Source organism: Chiroxiphia lanceolata, chromosome 5 (genome assembly GCF_009829145.1).
Source record: "Chiroxiphia lanceolata isolate bChiLan1 chromosome 5, bChiLan1.pri, whole genome shotgun sequence".
NCBI lineage: Eukaryota > Metazoa > Chordata > Aves > Passeriformes > Pipridae > Chiroxiphia > Chiroxiphia lanceolata.
The window spans coordinates 52,498,148-52,525,336 of record NC_045641.1 but is presented as its reverse complement, the minus strand read 5'-3'; the positions used below and the strand labels follow the sequence as shown (position 1 = coordinate 52,525,336).

Sequence of the window (27,189 nt, the reverse complement as noted above, 5' to 3'; positions counted from 1 at the left end):
AACTTTTGCCAGTTGCCAGTGCCAGGACTGGACCTTGGTCAAAAACATACAAACCCCAAGATAGGTTTTAACAAAGTGAGGCAAACTAGAGCCAAAAAAATCCTCAGATTAATTTTATTTCTAATTCCAGAGAGCAGTCCATTGTGTATATATCCATATACACACACACACATACGTGTATCTTTAGTAAAAAACCCGAACCCATAGCAGTTGCAGTTCAAGCACTGTACCCTGAAGCCTTCTCCTTCACTTCCTGCATTACCTGAGATAGGAGATGGAAGCAGTTGAGACATCCTTATGTTAAAGGTATTTAGAAGGGCTGAGGGAAGGGAATGGGAGGCTGCTCCAGTGTTTTTAGTGAGGGAAGTACAGCAGTGGAGGCTGGGTGCTGCTCCAGCAGGAAGGCAGGACACGTGCTTGGGGGTGCAATGCTGGACTCGTGCCTGGGAGTCAGTGAGACGTGAAGAGTTGCCTGGCTGAGCTGAACAGCACACTGAACAGCACACGCCAGCTAAGAAAAGAAGCAATTAGGGAGATGGAAGAGGAGGAGTGATGGGAGGGGAAGGGGGATGAAGGATAAGCAGCAGGAAGGAAGAGGGAGGCAGATTGATTTCACAGTTACTGGAATCTCTAACTACATCAGTCACATTTTCTTTCAGCAAATGTTCCAGCATAAGACTGTGGCTGAATCACATGGTTCGTGGAAAGTTCATGAACCCTCTTATTCCTCTTCTCAGAAACCATCAGCTTGGGACTATTGCTGTGTGTCATGTCATTGCCCCCAATTCCTCCTCCCCCCTCTTCCCTTCCCCCCTCTTTTGGATGGATAGCCTAAAAACCCCTTGGGATGCTCCCTGTGAAGCACTGATAGGGAAGAGGGTCTGCCTGCTTTTATCTACAATCCCTACAGCAGCCTTCTCTTGCCCTATTCGGAAGAGCATCCTGGGTCTGACTACATCCCACACTCTCTGAGAGGCAAGTGAGCAAGATCAGAAATGAGTGCCATGTGAGTGTAGGTGTGATGGGGAAAAGATAGAGATGCACTTTTCTCAGCTCATGGTTTGCTTTATCCAGCCCAGCACTTGAGTGATCCTGGTGTATACTCCATAGTGATTTGGACGTGCACATCCCATTCCCCAGCTGACCAAACCAGCCAGAAACCATCTGCCACTGGGTTCTTTGCAGGCCAGCGGACCTCCAGAATCACCCTAGAGAAAGGAAAAGTAAAATGGGGTGATGGCGATCCACCAGCTTTTTCTGCTATGTGATTACACTGTCTTTGAGTCCCTCTATGTGCAGATTCCTTTATCCCCTCAGCTCATGCCTGGGACATCTGCAACATTCCTTGTACCTTAGGCAGATGTCAAAAACAGTCCCCATTGCAAACACCTAACACATTCATTCCTTCATCATGCAACTTCCTCCCCCTTAGCCACATCCCAAGAAGCTGATTGCTCTACTGTTTCCTTCTGCTCCATATGGCATTTCCAAATATGTGGCAAGCAAGGAAGCTGGTGGAATTTAACTGGATACTGGGAGGGATGGGAGAGAAGAATTCCTGGAGATTGATAGTAACGAAGGAACAGGCAGGTTACTGTGTGTGACAGGTGCTAAAGAGGCTGTAAGAGACTAATGTAGACACCTTACTTGAAAGTGGGAGGTTAAGAGTGGAGAGTGGGCTGAAATGAGAAAAGGGTACGTTTAACTCTATTTGGATACTGCCTAAGGGAAGAAGTAGCCCTGAGAGCCATTGCTGGCCACTTAGATCAGAGGAAGTGTTGGGGAAAGGACATTCTATGGTCTTTTAACCCTCATTACAGGCCGTGGATTGCATCCATGAGACTAGGGACACACTCCACCTCTGGCAGTCAACCCGGATCCCACAACTCCTCTGTCACCTGGCAGGCATCTTTCTTGCCCTTGTAGTACCCAGCACACAACATCCTGGGAGTAATCATGTAGTGATAGGCCTCACTGCAGATGTTCTGCTGGATGAGCTGCACATCCACCTTCTGTAGAATATTGCTGATGTGCCCTGAAAGGTGGAGCACCAAAAGCACTGCAGGTGAGTTATGGTGGAACTTCCCACCGTTTACCACGATCCCCCAGCCTATGCCTATCTCACTGCATGCTGAAACCTGCCATTGTAATTTCTGTTCTGCTCTCCACTGGCATCACAATCTCTGATCTTCAGTAGAGCACTTCACCTTCATGGAAGGAGCAAAATTCCCTTTCAAGACTTTCCTTACAGAATAAGTTGTAGACACTTCAGCTTTTGGGACAAGGGGGATTCTGGTTTGGGGAAACCTCTAGGTTCTCAAGAGTCCTGAGTTTGTTTCTCATTGAAATGGATGTTAAGCTTTTCTGTCTAAGTATGCAAACCAGGAGTGTCCAGCTCTGTATAGTCTCCTGAGTGTTTCCGTTCAGGAAGCAGCAGGAGCAAGTGTGTGAGTGGGTGAAGGCACTAAGCTGACCTGAAGGACTATTCTAGTCTTTGAATGAAGAAACACATGCTTTCCCCATATAGATTACCAGACTCTCAAACCTGCCTCTCTAAATGAGGTTTCAGGGCACTCAACAGGTAATCTTGATTTGTTACCCAAAATTAAAAGGGGTAAAGGATGTTTGGGATCAACAGAAGCCTGTTCTGCCTACCACACATCTGAACCTATGTTTCTACCTTGGCACTGCTACAGTAATCCACCAACAAAGACCTTCAACCTACCGCCTTCCTTGAGGGCCCCCCAGCCAGTGATCCAGCAGTGAAGGCCAGGCTCAAAGAAGTGAGAAGGAGCAGGCAAGCAGATAGGCTGGATTAAAGGTGAGATGATCACAGGATGGTCCAGCTGGAGCAGGGCCACGTCGTAATCATGGCTGTCCTCCTCATAATAAGGGTGGAGGAAGAGGCGGATCACCTTGAAGGACACCTCTGTGTGGCTGGTGGCATTTTGAAAGTATTTGCCCAAGTAAACGGTCCATATGGAGGGGGAAGCCAGCCTGTAGGATGCAGCAGAGAAGCATGGGACCAACACAGCATGCTCTGCTGGTAATGCTATCTCACCCCATCTAGCACCGGCTGACATCTCCATGGCTGGAGCCATGACAGCATGGATACATGCCAGAGCCAAAGGAAAGGTGGAGCTGTGAAGCATTTTCTGCTAAAATTGCCCCCTCAAAGCTGTTCTGTGAATCCCAACATTGCTTCTTTTTCCCTGCACGCACACCTAAATACTAGTGCATGTATCCATACCCCTTTCTCCTGTTCCAAGCCATGGAGAAGCATGGCAGGGGTGCCAGATGAAGGGTGCAGCTGCCCCACGACATCTTCACCAGTCAGACGAGCCTCCAATTATGCATGACGTGGCAAGCAATGCAAATCTTTCTATGCAGAACCCTCCCATCTCCATTTACCTCTCATCCTGGAAGCAGTGTGCAGCTGAGACCACCCAGCGATCAGCAATGAGCGTTCCCCCGCAAATGTGGCGGCCCCGAACTTGCAGGCTGGCCTGCCATGGCCATTCCCCTTCCACAGAATTCAGACCGCCCACAATCCTGCTGAGAGGGGCTTGCATCCCACAGTCTGAGGAGGAGACACGGCAGGTACTTCAAGGAAGGAAGGGAACATGATATACTGTGCCTTCCCTTTGTTTCCTACTTAGTTGACTGAAGAGTTTGACCTCTAATCCCCTGCCTTACCTATTCAGCAGATGCTTTATGTAGTGCCCAAGACAGGTGTAGTGAGCTCTCCCTCCCAGTGTGTGTCCCTGCTGATGCCTGCACAGTGCTCCCCACCTCCAGCTGCAGCCTGGGCATGCCTTTGGGGCAGCGTGCTGACTGTGCTGTCAGGAAACCCTCCCAGTCATTCCCTTTCACTGCCTACCGAGGCTCCAGAAAAAAACAAGTAGAGAAATCAAAACATGAATTCTCTCCCTGTCAGTGGCCATGCAGACGTGGGTGATTTTTCTGGCTGGAGCCTTGTATGATGGTATTACTTCACATAAGCCAACACAGGGCTCCAACAGGAAGCCTGTGAGTTGAACCTGGATTGTGAGACATGTCTATCTGGCCTGATGCCTCTGCCTGAAGGAGATGAGTTCAGCGCAGAGCTGGCTCGTTGCTGCTGACCTTGCCACCTCAGGATGGAGCAGGAGCACTGATACTGTGGGACTGGGGTGGGGAGAAGGTGGTGGAACAAGGGAGGATGGGTGCTTCTTCTGGGGTGGTGGGGAAAAAGGGGACCACCTGCAGCTGCATGTCATCCTGAACCTGCCTGAGTGACATGCAACTGATCATTTCCTCACCACAGCGCTTCTCATCAGACAGGTCCTTGCAGTCTGCAGTGGTGTCACACAGGGGGTTGGGTTTCTTCAGACAGGTCCCGTCTTCACAGCGATAGGTGAAAGGACCACAGGGGACCCCTGCAAAAAGGGAGTCAAGGCTGAGGGAGGGCATCTGGTTGTAGACATAGCCTGAAGTCCTTTAAGTGGGGGAGAAAAGCCAACAGAGAGCTTGTGGGAACTCCATAAATGATGACAGGGAATTTCCTGAACAAACAAACAGCTCACAAACATTGTGAGCAGGTCAGGCAAGCTAACTACCAGATGGTGTCCTTATGTCACATGAAGGAATTATGCTTCCAACAGCCTTGGCTCAAATGTAGGGGAAGGCATTTTTCATGCCAGCACTGTCCCCTCCCTACCTTCGCTGCACTGCTCCTCATCGCTCCCATTGACACAGTCCAGCTGCTGGTTGCAGACCCTGCTGAACTCGATGCAAGTGCTGTCTTCGTGGCACTGGAACTTTGCAGGACACACTGCATGGAAGGGAAGGACAGGCGATTTGGGCATGCAAGACAAGGTGTGAGGTCAGGGTCCTCAGTGCACCAATAGTCTCTACAAACTCTTCCCACACCTCATAAGCTGTGCTTAAGACCAGCTCTAGTATAGTGCAGCTGTGTAGTTTTGCCTGACCTACATTGTAGGTATGTCTGCACCCTCTCTTAACACTTTGTTGTTGCTGACTTAACTTTTCTTTCTTGGCCTCAGACCTGCCTCAGCACTATGTATGTGCTTTGAGGTCACTGGACTTCTCAAGTTACCATCACCAGACCTGGTCTGCTTGCCTTGTTAGGGTTCTGTAGGACTGCATCCTGTCTGGTGAGGTCACTGTTCCTCCTGCCTTGCTATCACCCTCAGTTCATGGATCACCATCTCATACAGACCAGTGGTTCCCCTTGCAGGTGAGTCCTGAACAACAGTGGAGTCCATGAGCTCTAATGGCCACTCAGGATGGAGATAGGCCTGTCCATCACAGAGTTTGACTTCTGATCACACATTTCCGTAGCAGGAACTCGTCCTGTGTTTGTGCATATTTATGTGCAACACAGAACATGATGGGCCAGTACCTCCTGGGCATTTTCTTACTGCAATGACTGTAATTTCTTCATTAATTAGCATGAGGATTCCAGATGACTAAAGGCACATGAAGGTCTGAGGCAACTTGAACATTGATTTCAAAGACAGGGACTGTTCCATACAGACATGGAGTGAATAATCAGAAAAGCAACAGTATAAGAAAGGAAGGAAATCATGACATTTCTCTTTTGTTTTTCAAATATGAAGGGATGTTTGAAAACACCGAGAAAGTTTTTTTGTTAGTCTTGGTCTCTGTCAACCTGTGGAACTGAATGACACAGTATCACTGGGGCCAAGAAGCTACCAGGCTTCAAGAAAGGATTAGATATTCATAAGGATGCAAATGTATACATGTCTAGATGAAGGAAGCACACAAACCCTGATGTCAGACAGATGGATGATGGGACAGAGAACACTGTCAGCAAAACTGCAGACAATACAAAACCCAACCTTGGTGATCCTGTGAGAGCTCTCACATTTCTAGCACTGTCTTAAAACTTCCTTGAGAAAGATTTCTCCTTCCTTTTTGTTTAGACTTTTCCTACACCTTCCTCTGAATCTTTTAGAGTTGGCCACTGTCTCCAGTAGCTCAGGGATCTTTGTCTGAAAAAACAACCATAGGGGACAACTAATGAAAAGTTAGTGATGCAATGTTAGTGACGTTGGGGCAACAACATGATGAGCTGCCCCCTTACACTGGAGATGGGAGAATAGATGAATTAGATGTCATGTCTAAACCTGAATCACAATTCCTATAAAAATGGGGCTCTGCAGGAGTGCTGGGATGCTAAGGGTGGTGTTCATGTCAGTACTAACTGCTGTTGGCATGAAGAACTGACTGGGGCTGATCAAGGACTTTGATGCTCCCAAACTGGGGCACAATATGTGACTGAGGATCTGTACAGATCAAATGTCACAAATGGTCTGGGGGGAAAGGAGAGAGAGAAGGGCAGCAGGTGGGCTTGGGTAGGTGTGAACTGGGAGGGGGATGCTGAGTGTATGACAGTAGAGTGGGCTGTAGGCCAGGGCTGAGGTTGATAGTAGACCCTGGGTAGGAGGAATGCAGGACAAGGTGGGGGACAGCCTGGGTAGGGGGCTTCTTTCAGGCTGCCTGGAGCTCTTGGTGCATGGGTACTAGGGGGTTCTCCCAGGAAGACTGTGCTGCACACAGAAGCCAGAAGAATTGCTGCTCCATCCAGAGCAGGCTAAAGCTAGACAGCAGTGGGATGAGACTTTCAAGGATGCAGAGGTTTAAGTTCCTGGGGGGAGGTATGAGGCTGTACCTAGGCTGACCAAATCTTTCCCAACTCTCCCTACTTTTGGAGGAGCAAGGGGCTGTGTCTTGCTGAGACTGAGGACCAGGGGGGAGAAGAAATCACTCACCACAATTTCTCTCATCCAGCCCATTGGGGCAATCTTTGATCCCATCACAGGCTGGGACGCACAAGCCATTCACCAAACACAGAAACTCCCCAGGACAGGCTGTGAAACCAGCAGAGAGTGGTTAGTGCCCAGGGACTGGAAACCTTGTGCAGCAGAGCACCATGGCTTGAAAGTGAAGCACGGAGCTGCACACTTTCCTGACCACACAAATTCTGCTGCAGTGTGCTGGCAGCACTCACTGTGCTCCCCAAAATCTGCCTCATCATCTGCTCTTAACAAGGGCAAATGGAGCCAGGCTATGCACCTGGCTCTTTCCCTGTTCTGCATTGTACCAATGGGCAATAGCCAGGATAACCACCTGCCTGGTAAACCGTATCTCTGGTTTAGTACTCTTTCATGTCTCCTGAATGCTGTGGGAAAGCTGAAATAGGCTCTTTGGAGTTGTTATTAAAACTTGGTTGGGACCTTGAAAGGGTTGGTGTTAGACACATGTTGGCAGCTGCATGTCTTCAGGGACTGGTATGCATTACTGGCACCCTTTAGGACGGAGACGGTGAAACCTTGGAAAGACAGACTGTAAACAGCATTTGTATATGCGTGTATGTGTATTTGTGTGCAGTTTTATTTGTCTCTTGTTTGCATGGATTCCAAGGTGAGCAGGAAAAAGCTCTCTCTAAGAGCTCTCATAATCAAAACAAACGTTGCTTCAAGCAGAGATGATTTCTCAATGAATTCCCAAGGCCAGCCTGTGATGTTGTCACGAGGGTAAGATTTTAGACAACTCTCTGACCTTGGGTTTTGTCACATGGGTGCTCTGGCAACATGAGGCAGGGCTGCATGTACAGAAGCAGGTTTGCACGTAAATGCTTCTCCTTTTGGGGAGATCAGTGGCGCGTGCGTCACTGACTTGTGAGCATGTTCCTGAAGGGTGGATGGCGTGTAGGGCTCACGGAATGTGCCTTGTGTTTTTCCTAGCACAAGCCAAGTGCACAGGGGCTGCTAGCACCCACCACCCCACTAAGGAGCAGGGAGAAGCCTGAACTCACGGTCAGATTGGTTGTACAGGCTGTAAGCTGCCTGTACACCAGGGCCAGTTAAGGAGATCTGCGAGGTAAAGGTGATGGTGATGTCAGCAGAAGATGAGACTGGGATCCTTTCAGCGTAGGCTTGTAGGGTCCGCAGCCCACACAACCTGAGGAGCAAACACAGACAGGATGGCTTGGACAGGGAGGGAGGAGAAGACAACAGAGTGGGGCAAGGGGGCTTGGTGGGGCTGTGTTGGGAAGAGGGCCACACAGATTGGGTGTTGGGGGAAAACCAGGAAAGGAAAATGCCTTAAATGTGCATGAGATAGAGAGTCCAGAGTGACCCCACTATCTCTGGACACTTCCCCCTTTCTGGCAAGCACTGAATTCAGGCCATGCAAAGCAGCTCAGCTTTTATAATGTAAGAAGATTCTTCTTTGGCATCCTCCTGAAGAAACCATGTTGTAGAGATTGTGGCACTGACAGTTTAAGAGCTGAAGGTGGGGAGAGAAAAAGTAGAAGTCCTAAGCCAGGGGAACACAGCTTCTTGATCATACTCATCAAAGGAAAAGTTACATCCACAGGAACAGTGGAGAAGACACTAATGAGATGGGTCGGGGGAAGTTTTGGAGGGAAAATGGCAATTTTGCAATAAGTGGGAGGAAAACCAAAAGCTGTGGGTCCATCTATCTCAGAGCCTGCTTTGGGAAGATGAGAGCACAACAGTTCTCCACCCTTTGCACCTGGGCAGTGGTGAGCCCCAGCTAAATATAGATGCTAATTTTGAGAAGTCCTGCAGGGGGAAGTGGCTGCAGTCAAAAAAGGAGGATATGGAGCTAAGGGGAAGATCTGTACGGAGGTGGATGTAAGGCAATGGCACACACAGATAATATTGCAGAGGCGGTGACAGGCAGATTTGCAAACACAGGAGATGTGGGAGGACACCAAGGTTACACACAGAAGAGAAAACTAAGAAGCCTGGTGCAAACAGCAAGACAGAGAAAGCAGGCTGGTAGCTCAAAGAAAATCCATAAGAAATGTGTTCACTGGGGAGACAGAGAACAAGGCAAGCTGAAAAAATAGAAAAGCAAGAGGCACCAGCAGAAGCAGTGACCACTGAGTGTAGGCTTGCCTTTGTCAGGTATGGTGGCTGAAGCGAGCAGGGAACCTGCAGAGGTTTAATACGAGTTTAATCCCGGGTGGGAAGTGAGAGAGAGAAACCAGGACCCCAACACACACCGTCTGTTCTGAATTATCCACTGGCCTTGGGTACAGGGCAGGTCGTGCTTCTGTCTGCTGAGTGCATAGGCATCGAACCAGAGGGTGACTCCATAGTCGAGGGAAGGGACCTGCAGACAAGAGTGTTCAGAGCAGAGGAGAGATGCCACCTGTAAGTGTTGCAGCACACTCCATAAATCAGAAATGAGCAGCGCAGATGTGAAGACCAGATGTGTCTGGCCACATCGCGGGTCAGAAGGAAGCACTCTCTAAACTGGGGCCATGTCATAGCCCAGGGTGGCTCTGCTGCTGGTGTTAAACCTGGCAATTCCTAGCACTCTGGTTCTGCTTTGAAGAACTCCTCTGGAGACCAGACTTCAGATTCCTCCTCAGCTATGGCATCTCTGTGCTGGTATGCAATATTAGACTCCTTACCCTTCAGAAACACACCTTATGTGGAGGCTAGGCAGGCTGTCACCTACTGCTTGCTTCTCATGATGGTCTGACTCAGAGAAATGGCTGTACTCCCCACAACGCGTGGAGTGCTGCCCGGGTTTCAGGGATGGGTTGGATGCTCTTCTGGGAGCTGGCTCTTACCATCATGTGCCAGGTGCACTGCGTGTTGGGCGAGTAGTAACTGGGGTAATGTGGGGTGCCGATCTTCCCCTGCAGCTCCAGGCCCTCCCGCAGAGTTATATTCACTTCACAAGCTGTAAATACAGACATTCAAGGCCCTGCTATCCGTCCGCTCAGTCTCAGTGTGGAGATGCCATGTATCCAGCCCATTAGAGAAGAGGATAAAAGGGACTGATGCTAAAGGTGATTGGGGTGTTCTGCCATCTCCCTTCAAGTGGCCATTTCTACCCAGCAAGACTTTTAGCATCCCCCTCTTATCCAGAGAAGGATAATAATAATGTTTATTGCTGTCTTAGAGTCTTATGTAGAGTTGACATTTATCTGCGAGTGCATGTGGATGTGATGTCCAGGCCACATCTGGTCTGTCCATGCATGAGACCCTTCTTTTAAAGTATCATGATCTCTCAGGTTCTGCCTGCCAGAGCCTGGGCTCTAAAGGCTTGAGCCACATGCTAGTGTGTGAGTACAAGTGAGGGAGCAACACCTAACTTGCCTTTTACTGACCACCTCTACCCTTGCAATTCAGAGTGAATTCTGCTCTTCATAGGGATGAAGGACCTCTAGGAGGAGATGTCCTGTCTTCTCCTATATCTACAGCCGCCCTCCTCCAGCCTTCCTCACCTTTGAGGGGCACCGCCTGTGCTGAGAGGATGAAGGGGTCAAAGTAGCTGTACATGGCTTTTTTCCACACAATGGACATGACAGGGCCAGACGAAAGGATTTCCACAACGGGCTCCTGCCGGCTGCAGCCATAGATCCTCAGGGGAAAGAGATAAAAAGATGGGAGTGCAGCAAGCAATAAACAAATGAAAGAGAAGAATGAGAGAGACAATGGAGGTCTGTGTTATCCATACGCAGCCTATGTCTGCTGTGAGGCACAACTGAACCAAACAAAGGGCCAACAGCGAGAGAGCTCGTGCTGCACAGCTGCCTGTGCAATACATATCCCACATCAGTGACTTCAGCTGATCAGCAAGAGGCAGGTTCTGCATCAAAGAGAATTTCCTCCGATGTAGTCTAACACCTTCCTCTGCTGTGGTGTGTCACGCCATCCTGCCTGGCTTCCCCACCGTGTTCCCCCAGCTCAGGAGCTACCTACGAGGTGATGAGGTGTTTCTCCAGGGGCCCAGCTGCATCGTACATTGCCAGACGGTCCCTGCAATCAGGGAGAGTCCACTCCAGGTGTAGCTTGATCATATAGCCCTTGGGGCCACGAAGGTGCCAAAGACAACTGGAGGCCAGGTAATCAGGGCCCTCTAGCCTTAGGATGTCATCCTCCTGGACGTAGCTGTACCTGTAGCAACCTGAATCAAAGGGAAAGATAGAGGGATTCAAACGTTCGGGTGATCTAAATGGAGGCAAAGGAGGGTTTAGGGTTGGTTGTAAGGGAAATTAAGATATGAGGTTGCTAGGGACATCAGTGTGAATCTCATTTTAGGGTAAGGCTGACTCATCCCAGTGATCACAATTTACTTCTACATATGTTGTGGTGGCACTGATCCTTTTGTATTGTTGCCACAGTTTTTCTCTGTAAGAACTGTCCTTGATTAAGCTAATACTACCTCAGGCTTTAAATATCAGCACAGCACAGTTTTCTTTCATTGGCTTTATTTTATTTTTCACCTTTTTCTTCTCTCAGCTCATATTCTTCCTGGCTTTACATCTCCCTCGTCTGATTTCCAGGTTTCAGAAGACTTTCACACTAGAATTTTTGAGTAAATATCAGCTTAAAGGTGAGTTTCTGATAGCATATCTAATGCAAGCTGCCAGCCACAGCACTTACAACACTGGCCAAAATTATTTAAAGCATCTTCAAACATTGCTAAGACAACAGACTCTTAAATGACTGACAGCACATCCAATGCAGAGCCATGCAGGAAATGCCCACCGCCCCCGCCCACACACACGTTCAGCAACATTGCATGGGGCCTGAAATTAGCACTGTTGTACCAGCTCACCAAGCTACTTGACAGTTCTCATTAGGACCAGGACAAGACTAAGGTGGCTGCATTGCCCCTGGTAGCTGATATCTCTGCCTAGTGGAGGCCTACAGGGGCAGCGTTGTCAGGACGCTCAGAGCCATCCACCATACAGCTGAGTCATGTAGTTTGCATCTGGCCAAGCAGCAGCACTGGTGCTCCCTTGCTCCTACTCTCTTCTTCCCTTCCCAAATTTTACAGCTCCAGGAAGCCAACAAGCTTTCTGTCCCCTGTGAAAATCCCTCCCACAAAGTCATGAACTCGAAAGGAAAGAAAAAGGTAGCCTACCCAGAGTGGATTTCAGCACTGCTATGTCTTTCACACTGGATTCTGTCAGAAAGAAAATATATAAAGGAAGATAAACCAAAAGATAAATTGGTTGGATCTGAATGCTAGCACAGAGGTGAGGACTCCCTTCCTTCCTATGTAACTGGCTCACTCACAGCTTTGGCATGGGGCATCCTCCAGGTACCTCTCTGTCTGCTCTTGGGGACCTGTTTCAGCCATGCCTTCCCCAACCCATCTCTCTGCCCTCTGCCCCAAATCCAGCAGCCCCAGTTCATGCTTTCCAGCCCACCACAGACTTCTCTGCTTTTTGCCTTGTCCATTTTGTGTGTACTATTCCAGGACCTCTTCCCAAGAGGAATAGACATTGCTTCAGGCAGTCATTTCCCTCCTCTGGCAGTCACACCACAAGCACAGCCCCCCTTCCCAGAGCCTTCACCATCTGCTCTCCCAGTTTAAAGAACCCTCATTGTAAAATACAGGAGTTACTGAGGGTGGAGAAGGAGGTCTCTTTTGATGATCACTGGTTGATGAGCTACTCAACATCCTTATAGAGTCTGACTTTGGAGAAGGGAGATGCACAGAAAGTCACCAGCAAGGACTATAAATCTGTGCAAAACAGAGTCACAGGGTGGACAACACTTTTAAGAGAGCTGGGCTTTCCTCCAGCCTCCCAGCTGAACTGGAATCAGCCAAAGATCAGGTGCTACTGGGAGTAATTGCCAAAATAAAAGGCACTGTGAGGTCAGCGGGGTGTAAGAATTGCTGTTGGGGGTTTGCCTAGGTCAGGGTTTCGGTCTTTTGTAGCTCCTAAGCAATTCTGTGGGGAGAAATGAATGGTTTTGTCATAGCAAAAACAGATGTTATGGAAAAGAGGATCCTGCAGGCATAAGGCAGGCTCCTAGAGAAGCTTATGTGCTGTAGGGAAGAGTGTGTGCTGAGCTGATAGTAAGTATTCTTGTATCTGAAGGCAATATAACTGAGTTCCTGTAGGGAAAAGGATGCCCTGAAAGACTTTTGGGGAAAGGGGAAGCTGGTGTCCTGGGGCGACTGTAGCTGCTAATAAAAATAAAGCACTGGAGATGTTGGAGAGTTTCCTGCACTAGTCAATGGTTTTCAGCTCTGTGTCTCAAGGCAGAATGAATGTTTAGAGCTAAACAGGCCAGTAAATGAGTCTGTCAGAAAGCAATGAAGTGCTAATGACATGCTGTTAGCTAGCTGCTTTTTCACTCTAATTTTACAGGGCAGAGGAAGCCAGAGGTTAAGTCATTGGCTTGAGGTCACCCTGGTCGAGCAGTATAAGAGGTTTTTGGCTTTTGCCTCAGTTGCTAGACTGTGCTCCTGACCGAAGAGGGACGTGGAAAGGACTAGGGAAAGCAGAAGGAGCTGGAGAAACTGTAACTGGTGTGTTAAGTCCAAAATAGAAAGAAATGTGGTCTGATGAAATGAATAAAACAGTGAAACAGATGCAAAGGGAGTAAGAGGGAACTGGGAATAGCTAAAAGTACGGTACCATCATTTTTATTTGTTTATGAGTTATATTATGAAGTGAGGAAATAAAGGGAAAATGCTAGATGGGCTCACTTGGAAGCATTTAGCATATTTCCTTATGATGTCTTTGTCAAGACAGTTCATTTAGATTGGCTGAACATAAGGTCTGGTATGCTGGAAACAAATCATAAGTAGAAGGGACTGATGGTAACTGCAGGAGGAGATGTCTTCATGAGATGCTAATGCAGCTTCAGAATAAGATCTTAAAATGACGGTCTGGATGAGGGAGTGAAAATCATTTTGAGGAAATAGAATTTTCTTTACACACACCAAAAAAATGACCCAAAAAAAATTGGGATGTAGAGGGAAAAGTTAAAGAAAATATGGGTGGGATATAATAAAAGAAGCTTCATCTCAGAAAAGTGCAAGTTAGCACATCTGAGGGAAAAAATCCTGGGATGTAACATTTCAAGAGAAGAAGAAACTTGGAAATAGGACTCCCAAGAGGAGAGAAGAAAAAAAATGTATTTTAAAACCTGGGAGATTTGGAACTCTGTAAGAGGGATCAGACCAGGCTGAGAAGTTAAGCTTCATTATAAAGACCAAATATAAATTCTATAGAACTTGGATGCATCGAATGTAGACACATCCCTAGTCTTTTTCCTAACACTTATTTTAGAGCAGTTTTTGTATGGGTGGCTTTTTAAACAGGCTGGGACCTTTTTGTGGGCAACAGTAAATAACCCTTAAAATCATCAGATTTAAAATCAGTCAGGTACTGAAGTGGCAACGGTACTTTGTCTCAGAAGAAGTCTTAGTGGTGACTCAGGTATGTTGCTTTTGTTCTCTCTATCAAATAGTCTGGAATAATCTCCCAAAGGAAAGCAGGAAACCTAATTGCTTGCTATTTTCAACCTGAGCTGATCAAAGTCATGACCTGTCTAAGATCTTGCTCCAGAGAAGCCAAAGCTGATGGGTGGAAAAAAAATTACCTAGCTGATCATGGTCTGCTGTATCTCCAATAATATTTAGTCCTTCAAAGGAACAATAATTTTTTTTAAAATCAAACCTCATTTCTTCTCTATCAGGAAGAAATAAAAGTAGTTGTATTTCTGATCCTCACTATTTCTTCTTCAGGTTTCCCCTGTCCCCTTCAGTAGTGACCCCTAACCTTACAAATCTTGGGAGCATTTCTGATTGCTCCACGGGGGAGCAGCTGGTACTTACCCAGGAGAACCAGCGAGTCTGGGTTGACCCTGTACTCCGTCTGGTAGGACAGGCTGCCTGAGCTGTTGAAGCTGGTGGAGAGCTCTTGGTGGAGCACTGTGTTTACCCTCTCAGCAGTTGTTTCCTTCTGCTGACTCTCAGGGATTTGGAGGGTGAACCAGAAGAAGAAGGTCAGAGCCCCCTCCCTAACAGGGAAATATCATGTCAAATATTCTCTACATCTCCAGAACAACTGGAGAGACAAATCCCAGAGATTAACCCCCCACACACTGTTTTTCCACAAATCAGACATATCTGTGTGGAAGTTCCATCTCACTGCTGTGACCCAGAGGAACATCTCTGAGTGGGGCAGGAGAGCTGCAATGTCCATGGTTTGAGTCAATGCATAGTGCTTTGTGGGAGGAAGTCTTTTTATGCCATCTGGCTTTAGTGATGACCATATGAGCTCAAATTAATGTGATAATTAATCAGGACTGGTCTAATGAGTAGTCTCATTTCAGGTAGAAATGATCTTTGGATACTACTGACCAGGGATTGAAAAGAAACACTCAAGACTTCACTGTCCCACCTCCCAGTTGTGACAAATGGTGACAAGTGGATGATTTATGACTCAGTACCTTAGTACAACCCAAATGCTAGGCAGGCTCAAGCTGCAGGAGACTGTGACTGGGAAAGCTCTGTTCAACCAGCTAGCTGAGTAAAATGGGTGGGGGAAGACAAAGAGTTGTTGAAACAAACCTTTGTTCAGTAAAAGGCTAGAGGAAGAGTTGTGAGACTTTTCTTTCCCCAATTGAAAATGGAATTACATCAAAATTGGAATTTTTTTTAGGTGAAGGACAAATTTAGGGGTGCACAGAAAAAAAAATCAGAAGCAAATGACCATTAGTCTGGAAATTATTTCTGCTATCATGATCTATTGTTATGATCTGTAAAGCTGTAGTCCCACATCTGTCCCATTCCACTGTTATCCTGTTCCCAAGTGGTCCATGCTTCTTGGCTGGGATACCTTTTCCATAGTGCATTCTGACCTCTCCCTTCTGGTGCCTAGAATCAGGCCATAAAATTACTTCCTGGGATTAGACAAATTAATTTCCAGCTGCTTAGTTTCTACTGATAATGCCAAGCCAAAAATTTTTTTTCATCTCTTCCCAGTGAATTTTTTTTCCTCCCTTGAACTTTTGCCTCTCTTAAAAATTTCTCAGTTTTGGCTTTTCATCATGGCCTGGGATGAACAAGAACATCAAAATATCCTCAGCTGTGTTATGCTGGAACCATTCTGAATCTGGACTGTCCAGCCTTGCCTGGAGCTCATGTGGAGGGACTGCAGAAATTTGTCATGGCCAGGTTTCAGTGAAACCAGAGTACAATTGACTGGAAGCTTTCACACACGAACAAGCAAATATGCTGTGGGTGCTACTCACCCAAAGGCATACACTGTGCTCGAGTTGTAATATCGACCCAGTTCTGTGGCATGAATCAGTTCCTTCAGCTGAAAAGAAAATGTCATCTGATAACTATAGTGCAATATTACAGGGCAAAGGACCTACGGCCAATCTGGAGTTTCATCCCTCTTGCTGTATAGACCCACCAAGTCTGTCCTTGGATGGGGGTACCTGACCCCTTCCTCTTACTACTCGCTGGAAGGCCTCAAGGACTGTTCATGAAACTGCTCTCACCATGTTCTGGAGCTTAGCTGACTCCAACCAGAAGGCTCTGGACTCCACATGCCCAAGTTCCGGGGAGTACCGGCGATTGAGGACCTGGAGGCTGCCACAGTAAAACTGCAGGATAGATGGTTCCAGGTGCCATGGTCTGTAGTCTGCCAACAGAAGACACTGCTGGAATACCTTGTAGGAGAGTGGGGTTTACCCCTGTGTATGAGTGCCTAAAGATCACTCCGAGTCACTAACATTGGGCTGGGCATTGCTTTGACTACACCCCATCCACCTCCTGCAGGGGGGAAAAATGTGAATTTTTACCTAGGAAATACCAGGTTGCTGCAGCAGCTCCAGCCAGCACAAGAAGGGCAATCCCAAGGGGCACATAGCAGAGGCAGTGATGTGAGCTACTCTCCGATTTGTCATTTGAGAGGGAGCTGGAGTCTTCCTCCTGTTCCTCGGCCTCCATCAGGGGCATCTGGTGACACAGCATGCCATTGTCAGGCTGGGTTTTATGCTTCCCTTTACACTTGTCTCTGCAGGTGTTATGTCATCTCTGTCCTCCTCTCCCAAGATCTATAGTCCCAAGAGATCTCTGGGGCCAGCCATCAAAGACTTTGATCAGAGCTAATGTGAGTAAAACTCCTAAATCAGTGGGCGACTGGCTTCTGGAACACCATCCTTGGTTTTCAAAGATATTCCCTGGGTTTTGCTTTTGCCAAAACCACAAATGAATACAATAATGCATTTTTCGGAATGCAAAAGTGTTGTCCTCCTGGGCTGGGAATTGTTTTAAAACTGGTATTATACTGACCCAGAAATAAATGCAAAAGAAAATCTGTGACCTCAAATGTACGCAGAAATTGCACAAAGCAGCCACAGCCTGGGAGCCCGAAGTTGCACTTTGCCCACTGTGCCATTTTTATCTTGATCCTTTAAAGTAAGCAAACCTTGCCATTCCCACCAGACCATGTGTTCCCAGGCAAAGATGATGCTGGCACTGATTCACTAGCTGAGCTGATGAGAAGAGAGCACCTGGTTAATGTTCAGCCCTCCACCACCCTCTGATTGTGCCAGGGGACACCTGTCTTCTTTGCCCCTCATCTACCCCAGGCTGCTTCTTTTGTTTCTCCCTGACTGCTTCACTTCTGTCAGCCCCAGACTCTGAGGGTAAGAAATGCCATTGCCCAAGAGAGCCTCATTAATACTGCTTATCTCATCCACTTTTCCTTTCCTTTGCCATCACCCAGTGCATGCTTTCCCCCAAAGGCATTCCTGTGTTTCTGTAATTGGAGAGGAAAGGGATATGAATGCATCTGCGTGGGAGGGGACAGAGGTCTTGGGCCTGTGCCCTGTCTATGTGCCTGTGAGTCCTCTTCATGCCCAGTGTATGTGCATGTGGATGTGAGCTTGGAGGCAGGAGTGCATGTGAGGGACTTGCTACAGATGTGGGAAGAGATGGCTGGCCTCATGCACGTTTTACCCTGTGTGGATGCCATTGAGCATCACTTCATAAGGGCAAAGGGGCTTTTCAGTCTCCTTTTCCCCAGTTATGGAGCTCCAAGCCCTCCAGGCTGCCTTGCAACATGGGAACACATTTGCAGAACATAAGCACCAGGTAACTCACTCTGGAACATTAAACCCAGCCTGGTGAACATCATCACTCGGACAAACAGTCACACATCCTCTTGCTCTAACACACCCTTCCAGAGAGGCAGACAGCACAGGCTGCCCTCCCTTGCTCCTTGTGGAGCAGCTCTCTGTGCAATCCCTGGGGAGGATCTCCTTCCCAAGGAGTCAAGCCAGGCAGTACAGGAGAGCAAGGGCACTTCTCCGCTATCACAGTATCCCTTCAGAAACAGCAGGCATAAGCACACAACCACAGATGGAGAGGCAGTGAGAGTAGGGTAGGAAGCAGCAGCAGAAGAGCCTCTTTGTTAGTAGATTTGATGGTAGGCACTGGGGTTTCCCCCAGAGCTGTAGACCTACCTTTAAAGCCTGCTGCTTCCTGTGAGACCTGGCCCATACCCCTACACCAGCCAGCTCACACATGCATGGAGTGGGGGAGAAAGTAGGACATCTATTTACCCAAGCTCAAGGTCTCCGCAGCGATCAATAACCTGGTGTCACGTCCCTTCAGCTCGGCCTTTGTCCTGCACCGTCCTGCCCACGATGGGTCAGAGCACCCCGTACAACCACTTTTTTCTTTTCTGAAATGGAGGGTTTGGAGGCTCACAGGGACAGAAGATGTGCAGGATGAGCAGGGGGGGTCCAGAAAAAGTCAGGGTAAGAGAGCCTCCAGCTGTGCAGAGAAGAACAACCCAGGAGGCTGGCAGAGGTAGCTTATGGTGTCCTCCTCAGGGGACAGGGAGTTGCTGAGCAAATGCTGTGTTCCTTGGCCACCCTCTTTGGTCCCACTGGAGGGAGAGGTAAATGATAGGGTGTGCTCCCCAGCACAGGGATGGAGTAGATTCTGTCTGGCAGGTGTAGATCACTGGATGGAGGGAAGATGGCAGTAGACAGCGTGTCTGGTTACCACAGTGGTCAGGCAGATGAAAGGAAAGCACGGTGCCTCTCAGTCCCAGTCTGCGAGACTCCCTCTGTCTTGCACTTCTCGCTGTCCAGTCTCCTGACACTGGGCTCCCTGCACTCAGTTGCACCACCACTCACTCCTCCCTGAAGCATCTGCTTGTCTTCTAGCCCAGGTCCTTCTCAGGTACTTTTCCTGTACTACCTTCTGCTTACAGCCCCACAGCTCTGTATGTACCCCTTTGTTTTTCACAAAAAGCAGCAGCGCTGCAGCCAGAGCAGAGTAAACAGAGTTATCTTGTCAATAAATGAGTGGAGGGGATGGGCACATGGCTGACTCTTGACACGGGGCTGAGCTCCAGCCAGTGACATCGACCTGGGCCAGGGCTCATTTGGGCTCATTTTGGCAACTGCGCAGAGATAGATGTTTTTAGCTCTGCCACTAGATCATGTTTAGTCTGGGACTGTATGAAGACCAAAAGCCATTTCTGTAGTTGCCTCATGGTGGATTCTAGTAAATAAATGTTAAATGTGGATAAAAAGCTGTAGTGTTTGACTGGGAATGCTTTCAGAACTGCTTAAGAGATTTGAGATCTGATTTCACTTTTAAAACTTACTCTGAGCCAAAATTTCCACAGATAATGAGGGACTAGCTGCCTCATTAGACATATATGTATTCATACATAGCTTTGCTTAGTTTACACTATGAGGGTAGTGGGTCATAACACAGCTGAGGGTATTTCCCAGTGCCAAAGACCTTACTTTTTGCATTCAACTTTCCTGGAAAGAAGAATCTTCCTTCTCTGGTGTTTTCATCAGAACAAAAAATGTAGAATCTCAATCTGATCTATCTAAGCAAGGATACCACATCTGTCACCACAGGCTTTTGAATCAACCAAGGAACCAAAAGCTTGGTCAGATCTGACTTCAGAGGAATTCCTTTACTGCAAGCACCCTTTACTTTCTGTTTCTTCACAGTAAAAAAGAGGGAGAGGTGTGGGACCAGACTGAGAGTGATGTCTATTTGTGAACAAAGTACCTTGGAAAGAAGGATATGAGAGGTGTGACAGCTGTCTCTGCTGTCTCTGGGCTTAAGATAAAGAGAGGACTCATGTCTGTGGCTGTTAGCTCAATATTTTCCACACTGATATTTTCCACACGGTGTTGTTGTTCAGCTTGGGTTTGCCTCTGGTACCGATGGACACCATTGCAGCACGTTTCTGTGGTTTTGTGAACCACACACCGTGTTCGCACTGGTTCGAGACAAGACGGCTCCCCGTGTGACATTTCCAAAGAGCTCTTGGGGACCCCGAAGCAAAAGGGCCCCAAATCACTGAGAGTGTTATGCCTTTGGTATTCACAACCTAGGTTACTCACATACGAGACCACATGATCTCATCTTCCTGGAAGAAAGGTCCGGTTATCGCCAGATCTGACATCGAGCACTTCCTGCCGCAGTGTGTCACACATTCACACCCAGCATGGCTGCAAAAGCTGTCACCATTTTCACAAGGGGGGCAGAAAAGCCAGCAGGATGGTCCTCAGGGGCTTGCAGTAGGATCACTTCCAACTCTGCTTTCTGTTTTAGGTGGCTGAAGGAAGGGAGCAGGAAGGAAAGCTAAAGGTATATTGGTCCGAGCAAAGCTTTACCTAGTTCCCAATTTAGAAAAGCTGTTAATTGTTTCTCCCCATACCAAATGACAGAAGAACACTATAGATTATTTAATATTTTTTTTTATTCACAAAGAGGCAAGCCTTTTCTTTTGTACTCAGCAGCAAGATGTAATCAGGAAGAGTACGTGGATGTCATTTGGCCATGCAGAGAGAAAATTAGAAAGGAGAAAGCCCAGCTGGAACTCAATCTAGCCACTGTCATAAGAGATAACAAAAATGTTTTTACAAATACATAAATAACAAAAAGAGAGTCAAGGAGAATCTCCATCCTTTATTTGATGTAGAGGGGGAACATTGCCACCAGGATGAGGTTGAACTACTTAATGTCTTCTTGCCCAGATGTCCTCAGGGTACCCAGTCGCCTGAGCTGGAAGACAGAGACAGGGAGCAGAAAAAACCTCCTATAATCCAGGAAGAAGTAGTTAGTGACCAGTTGTGCCACTTAGACGCTCACAAGTCCTTGTGGTCAGATAGAATACACCCAAGGGTATTGAGAGAGCTGGCAAAAGAGCTCATCAAGCCACTCTCCATCATTTACCAGTAGTACTGGCTAACCAGGAGGGTCCCAGATGACTGAAAGTTAGCCAGTGTGGCACACATCTACAAAAAGGGTCGGAATGAGGATCCAGGGAACTACACGCCTGTCAACCTGTCCTTGGTGCCAGAGAAGGTCATGGAGCAGGTGACCTTGAGGGCCACCATGTGGCATGTGCGGGACAACCAGGAGATCAGGCCCAGTCAGCATGGGTTTGGGAAAGGAAGGTCCTGCTTAATCAACCTGATTTTCTTCTATGATAAGGTGACCCACTCAGTGGAAGAAGGAAAGACTGTGTATGTTGTCTACCTAAACTTTAGCAAAACCTTTTACACTGTCTCCCACAGCATTCTCCTGGAGAAACTAGCAGCCCATGGTGTGGATATATGTTCTCTTTGCTGGGTAAAAAACTGGATGGCTGAGCCCAAAGAGTTATGGCGAATGGAGTTAAATCCAGTTAGCAGCTAGTCACTACTGGGGTTCCCCAGGGCTCAGTGTTGGGGCCAGTCCTGTTTAACATCTTTATCAATTACCTGGATGAGGAGATTGAGGGCTCCCTCAGTCAGTTTGCACCAAGCTGGATGGGCGTGTTGATCTGCTGGAGGGTAGTATGGCTCTACAGAGGGATTTGGACAGGTTGTCTTGATGGGCTGAGGCCAATTGTAGAGGTTCAACAAGATGAAGTGCCAGATCCTGCACTTGGGTAACAACAACCCTATGCAGTGTTACGGGCTTGGGGAAGAATGGTTGGAAAACCACGCAGCAGGAAAAGGATCTGGGGGTGTTGGTTGACAGCTGGCTGAACATGAGCCAGCAGTGTACCCAGGTGGCCAAGAAGGCCAGTGGTATCCTGGCCTGTACTGGAAATAGTGTGGCCAGCAGGACTAGTGAAGGGATTATCCCTCTGTACTTGGCACTGGTGAAGCTGCACCTCAAGTGCTGTGTTCAATTCTGGGCCCCTCACTACAAGAAAAACATTGAGGTGCTGGAGCATGTCCAGAGAAGGGCAAGGTTAGTGAAGGATCTGGAGCACAAGTCTTATGAGGAACAGCTGAGGGAGATGGGATTGTTCAACCTGGAGAAAAGAAGGCTCAAGGGAGACCTTACTGCTCTCTACAGCTACCTGAAGGCAGTTGTGGTAATGTGGAGGTCGGTCTCTTCTCCCAGGTAACAAATGATTAGGTCAAGATGAAATGGCCTCTAGTTGCACCAGGAGGAGTTCAGTTTGGGTATCAGGAAAAATTTCTTCACTGTTAAACATTGGAGTAAACTCCCTAGGAAAGTGTTGGAGTTACAATCTTTGCAAGTGTTCAGAAAACAAGTAGACATGGCACTTTGCGATGATTTAGTGAGAATGGTAGTACTCAGTCAAAGGTTGGACTTGATGATCTTGGAGGTCTTTTCCAAGCTCAATGATTCTATGATTCTATGAAGGAAAATTGAAAAGCTTATGAAGATCTACATGGGGACAAGATACCCACCAGTGCAACCAGGATCTTTGGCCCATGTAAGACAGAAAATTACTCATCAGGGGCAAGGGATTAGGTGTCTCTTTTCGAAGTTGGAAGATTCCCAAAGTACATGGGAGTACATGGGAGTACAACGGAGTAGTCCATGTGTTGAGACAGGTAGTGAAGAAGCTGATGAGAGGAGAGGTACAGTTCCCACAGCCCTCTCAGCTACAGGCAGACTCAACTTCTTTGAGCAGCTCTTTTGAGGGGAAATCCAAGCCAGTGGGTCACCCTATAGCTGGGACTCCTAATTACATTCAGGATGCATAATGCAAGGTCAGGTAACAGTGTAGGACCAGGACAAAGTGGAAGCTCGATGCTTGTTCAGATAGAGATAGGAAAGAATTAGCTTTGTTAACACTCACAGGTGTGACAGAAGTACTAACAAGTTCAATATCCTTGAGTTTTATGGTATAAATACTCTTAGAAAAACTCTTAGAGGAAGTCTAAGAACTCTTAGCACAGGGTGGTATTCTCCCACTGCTGAAAAGTCCAGATATATGGCAAGAAAGTGGACAGATGGTACAGATGTTGAACACAAGGATCAATGTAACCAGAACAACCTGTCTTCCTTTGCTTGCCACCTTTCCTCTGTGGTGTGTTGCTTTTTCTTAACCCAGATAAGTACATGTAGAGGAAAAAGAAAAACAAAGTCTGTGCTGTCTCCATTCTTTATGAGCGGATTGAAGTTTTCTTTTCAGTAAAGGTGCTGATTTGCAGTTAGTATTCTGGTCTCATTCATTGTATCTGCTACTAATTAGGTAATGGTTTCTCTTGAGCAATGGAAGGAATGGGCAGCACGGTTGTGATGTTTTCCACTAATACAGGATGTGGGATGAACTATTCTGCAGTCAGCTTAAGGTAGTCAAGTAACTGTAGTTTGCCAGAAGGGCAGAGAGGCTTTCGATTTCATGAAAAATATTGTAGCAAGAATGGGAAATTGTGTGAGTTAGTTTTACTGCCATTATCAGAGCTGGAGGAAAGAAAGAGGGGGAGGGGATTTCCCCAGTATTTTTAACCCAATAATGGGGATTTCTTTTTTACGCTGCACTGCTGACACAGTTGTGGCTCTGAGCTGATCTTGGAGACTCGAGTCTAAAGCTGGACTGATTAGCTTAGAATGTAATCCCTGATTAAAACCTGAAGTGGGGACACCATAGGAAAAAATCACACTCTTGGTCAGTCAGAAGGAGATGTCTTCCTCCATTTCATCATCAGCCCCAGCAACGACCGGCAGTGATATTGTCCCCTGTACAAAAACTCATTTCCACCTCTTCAGGCATTTCTCCCTCCCATTAGAGGTTTTCAGGCCAGAATAAGGCAAATGAACCATATGCCTGCTCAGCCTCAAAGCTGAGTTCTATTTTACACCAAGATGCAGAGCATGGAAATGCTGGCACAGCCTCCTACTGGGAGCTGGGAAGGGAAAAGCAAGGTGGTGTGGTTCGGGATGTTACTTGAGCATTGTGGGAAGCATTTTCTATACCATCAGAGCCAATAATAACAGAAAACCAGGTTCACCTATGAAGATGGGTCTTTGCTGGCCTATGTTCTCCAGCCTCATTAATGAGCAGTCCCAATAGGTTTGCTACTGAAGTAACATTCTTGTCCTGAATAGAAAACCTGTCAATCTAGCCTTCCCCGCAGAGGTGGCTTTTACCATTTGTGAGTTTCCTCCAGACCAATTCTAGATCGAGCAATGGCTATACTGGCTTTGGAGGTCCTTCAGAGAAAGGTAGGAATCAGTGTTTGGGACCTGGCTGGAGAAGGCTGTTTTGCATGGATCCTCATCCTGTCTTTGCCTTAGAGGTGGAAGCTGGGAGAGAGAAGAGGTAGCATTTGCTGCTGGTGTACAGCGGTCAACTGGCGGGTCTGCCTTCCCACTCTGCTCTGTTGCATTGATAGTATTGCTGTCATGCAGGTCCAGTGGATCGGGAAAGTCAGTGTTCAGCTGCTGGCACAGGGCCTCATCAGGTTGTGAAACCGCTTTGTCCATCACCTTCTCATCCTGTTTCAGAGCTCGTGTTGGTGAGCTGCCCTCGCTTGACCCAGAAATAGCCACGGCCTGCTGGGCTTCACCTTCTGTCTCTCTCATGATGGAGCTGTTTTGGAAGCCCTGGGTCGCCTTGATACAGTGAAAGAAGTTGCGAGGCAACACGGTCATGTCCTCTGCCAGTGTGCAGAGGTCTGGAGAGGGGAGAGCATGGTGAGACTTGCCATCCTTGCTGCCACTGCCCTCCTGGGTGAAAGGCTCATATGTGAAGTAGACCTGACAGGGCTCGATCTCAAAGGAGTTGGGAAGGTGGAAGAAGAAGTAACCTTGGTTGGTGAAGCAGCTGGATACAGAGTGCACACTGGTTTCTGAGGGAGGATCAGGAGTCAGGGATCCCTTGGAAAGTAGAAACCGGGATTCCTGGTCATTCTTCTGCATTACTTCGAGCACAGAGATCTCTGGGATTGTGCTGTTCACACAGTAGGAAGATGTGGAGAATGGGGACGAGAGCCATTTCTAATGGGAAAGAAACATGGGAGAGAGAGTGAGAGAGAGACTGTGACACCCAAAGTATAGTACTCAGTGAGGAACAAAAGGTTTCTTTTCCTGAGTGACCACAACAATTAAGTGATCTGTTCTCTGTTCAAGCACCAGTTACCAGGAGGAAATTTAACATTCATGATGTCTCATCTGCAGGATTTTCAGAGAGACTATGTCTTTCTGTCCCTTTGAAATCAAGAGTGGATCTTATAAGCCTATATTTTGAGATTGCTGGAGCAGGGAATGGAAGCTGGAGAATTAAACTGAAAGGAAGGAAAAAACAAAGGAGGAAAAAAGCCTTAGAAGACCATAAGATGAAGTGAAGGTGGAAACATGAAAAACAGTACTGAGGTGCATCTCATGCGATCTATTCCTAATACATCTACATGGTCATATGCAGATTTCTCATCTAAAGTGCTCTTCCAGGCCCCTTGTGCCTAATTTCCACATTCATCTGGTCAACATCCTGCAGTGCATCATTATCCTTAAAAATAAACTGGTTTTGATGACATCCAGCTTCATTGCCTTTATGGCCCATAAAGCCAATTTTTCAAGTTCTCTCTGCACTGATAAAGTGTCCTCAGTGCCTGCTGCACACCCCTGTTCCCCTGCTCTGCACTCTTCCCTGTAGTTTAAGCTTTCTAAAGCTTTTTGCACTTAGGCTTTTTCAGAGCTTTGCTGTCTCTGGACCCTCTGCAGTTTGTTTCCATCTTTCTTAAAGCAAAATGCCCCTTGGGATCACCTCCCACGTCTTGCATCTGACACTCCTTTTAATACTGCACAGAATGGTGATTGTCTCCTTGCAGCTGCCCATACTCACAGTGAGACTAGGGGAAAGGAAAAAGTGGAGCGGAGGAAGAAGGGAAAGAGACAAGAATGCAGAAATTAGCTAAGTGCCACCCAGTGGGATGGCAATTCACATTAGGAACAGAGGAAAGGCTCACAGCTAGGAGGAGGGGATCATAGCAGGAAATCCTGCTGGGAAGAGCTGGGCAGCCTAGGGCAAGCAGGGAGACATCAAAATGGGGTGGAAGGGGATCTTGAGAGGCCAATCTCCCTCCTGCAGGTCCCTTTTTTTCTCTCAGGCTGCCCATTATGGAAGCAGGGTGCCGAGGTTTGCGTGATTTGCCATTTCTCAGTTCTGTAATTAGAGATGCCTCAGCTGAGTGTCAGGTTTAGAAGGTCAGAAAATAGAAGTCAAGCAGAGAACTCAGCAGCTGGTGCTACAGGCACAGATGTCGTGTGTGCATGTGTAGGTCTGACAGGCTATCTGTCCTGGGCATGTGCAGTTGGACACTCCTTCCCCTCATTTCTCCCTCCTGGAACCACATGGTTCCATCCCCAGTCCAATACCTGAATGTCACCTCCGTGAAGCGAAACAAGTGGGGGAAAGAACTTCTCAGGATCTGGGATGTGAATCTTCAGGATCTTTTTAAACCTTGACAAAAGAGAAGGAGAAGAACAAATGAAGTAGGGCCTGACCCTGATCTCTCTGTCACTGTGGAGGGGTAGGAGAGAGCATTGCAGCTCACAGGTAATAGTCCAGTATGGAAGAGAGGTAAAATAGGAACAAGCCTGAATGCTGTCCTTGCTTTTGAGTGGTCTGACATGCAGTAGCTGAGGAATGAGAGGTATAGAGATGAGACAGTTAAAGCTGGCATTGGAAAATACATTGCTCTCAGCATCTTTAGGGAAAGGCAACCACCACTTCATTGGTTTCTCCCATGCCTTGGCTGATCGCTTTAACCTCTCCACCCGCCCCCTTAAGCCCCTGTCCTGATGACAAGCTGAGCAGGTTTCCCTTGTTTCCAAGCTCCAGCTGTTGTGAGCTACCCCTTCTTTGCTTTGCTGCCACCACAATGACTTGGAGGACCACCTGGCCTGAGCAAGACCATCACTGGCAAAGCTCTGCCACAGCTCTCTGCCCTCTTAGCAGGATGCTGCAATGGTACAGCTGGAGCACAATGGCTGTGCAAGCCATCTGAGTGAGTATGTCTTGCATCAGTACAGAGGCCTCTGCTTTACTGGAACCAGCATGTTGTCATCCTGGGGCAGCATGAAGTGATCTAATCTGCTCTTATGTTCCTCAGA

The 27,189-nt window shown here is 47.5% G+C and overlaps 2 protein-coding genes across 8 annotated transcripts in view; both read right to left on the bottom strand.

Moving 5' to 3' along the window:
* Nucleotides 1–100: 100 nt before the first annotated feature.
* Nucleotides 101–19,244, bottom strand: TMPRSS6 (transmembrane serine protease 6). 4 transcript variants are annotated; one of them, XM_032689646.1, is made up of 18 exons: nt 18,405–19,244; nt 16,638–16,794; nt 16,335–16,477; nt 16,080–16,147; nt 14,659–14,843; nt 11,944–11,985; nt 10,776–10,980; nt 10,298–10,434; nt 9,638–9,750; nt 9,062–9,171; nt 7,844–7,989; nt 6,798–6,896; nt 4,700–4,813; nt 4,302–4,418; nt 3,412–3,580; nt 2,726–2,997; nt 1,899–2,035; nt 101–1,208 (listed from the first exon to the last, which is right to left on the bottom strand). In XM_032689646.1, the coding sequence occupies exons 2-18, from the start codon at nt 16,792–16,794 to the stop codon at nt 1,050–1,052; spliced, it is 2,373 nt and encodes a 790-aa protein (XP_032545537.1). In that variant the 5' UTR covers nt 18,405–19,244; the 3' UTR covers nt 101–1,049. The 4 variants fall into 4 exon arrangements, with proteins under 4 accessions (XP_032545537.1, XP_032545533.1, XP_032545536.1 ...); XM_032689642.1 differs by having other exon boundaries at nt 18,306–18,410; XM_032689645.1 differs by having other exon boundaries at nt 14,659–14,792; nt 18,306–18,410.
* Nucleotides 19,245–22,660: 3,416 nt separating this feature from the next.
* IL2RB (interleukin 2 receptor subunit beta) overlaps nt 22,661–27,189 on the bottom strand; it is a 34,666-nt gene continuing 30,137 nt past the window's right edge. For all 4 annotated transcript variants that reach the window (XM_032689360.1, XM_032689359.1, XM_032689357.1 and 1 more), the window contains 2 exons: nt 26,452–26,536; nt 22,661–25,074 (listed from right to left, as the gene is read on the bottom strand). In XM_032689360.1, coding sequence (XP_032545251.1) covers nt 24,253–25,074; nt 26,452–26,536 — 907 coding nt within the window. In that variant the 3' untranslated portion in view covers nt 22,661–24,252. The remainder of the gene's footprint in view (nt 25,075–26,451; nt 26,537–27,189) is intronic.

What these genes read in the sequence shown, in the direction of transcription:
- TMPRSS6 (XM_032689642.1), bottom strand. Translation starts at nt 18,368, where the DNA reads ATGTGTGAGCTGGCTGGTGTAGGGGTATGGGCCAGGTCTCACAGGAAG. An exon ending in GGAAGCAGCAGGCTTTAAAG is followed by an intron (nt 16,795 to 18,305) that starts GTAGGTCTACAG and finishes CTGTGTCACCAG; the next exon opens with ATGCCCCTGATGGAGGCCGA. An exon ending in GTCTGATGAGAAGCGCTGTG is followed by an intron (nt 3,581 to 4,301) that starts GTGAGGAAATGA and finishes TCTCCTCCTCAG; the next exon opens with ACTGTGGGATGCAAGCCCCT.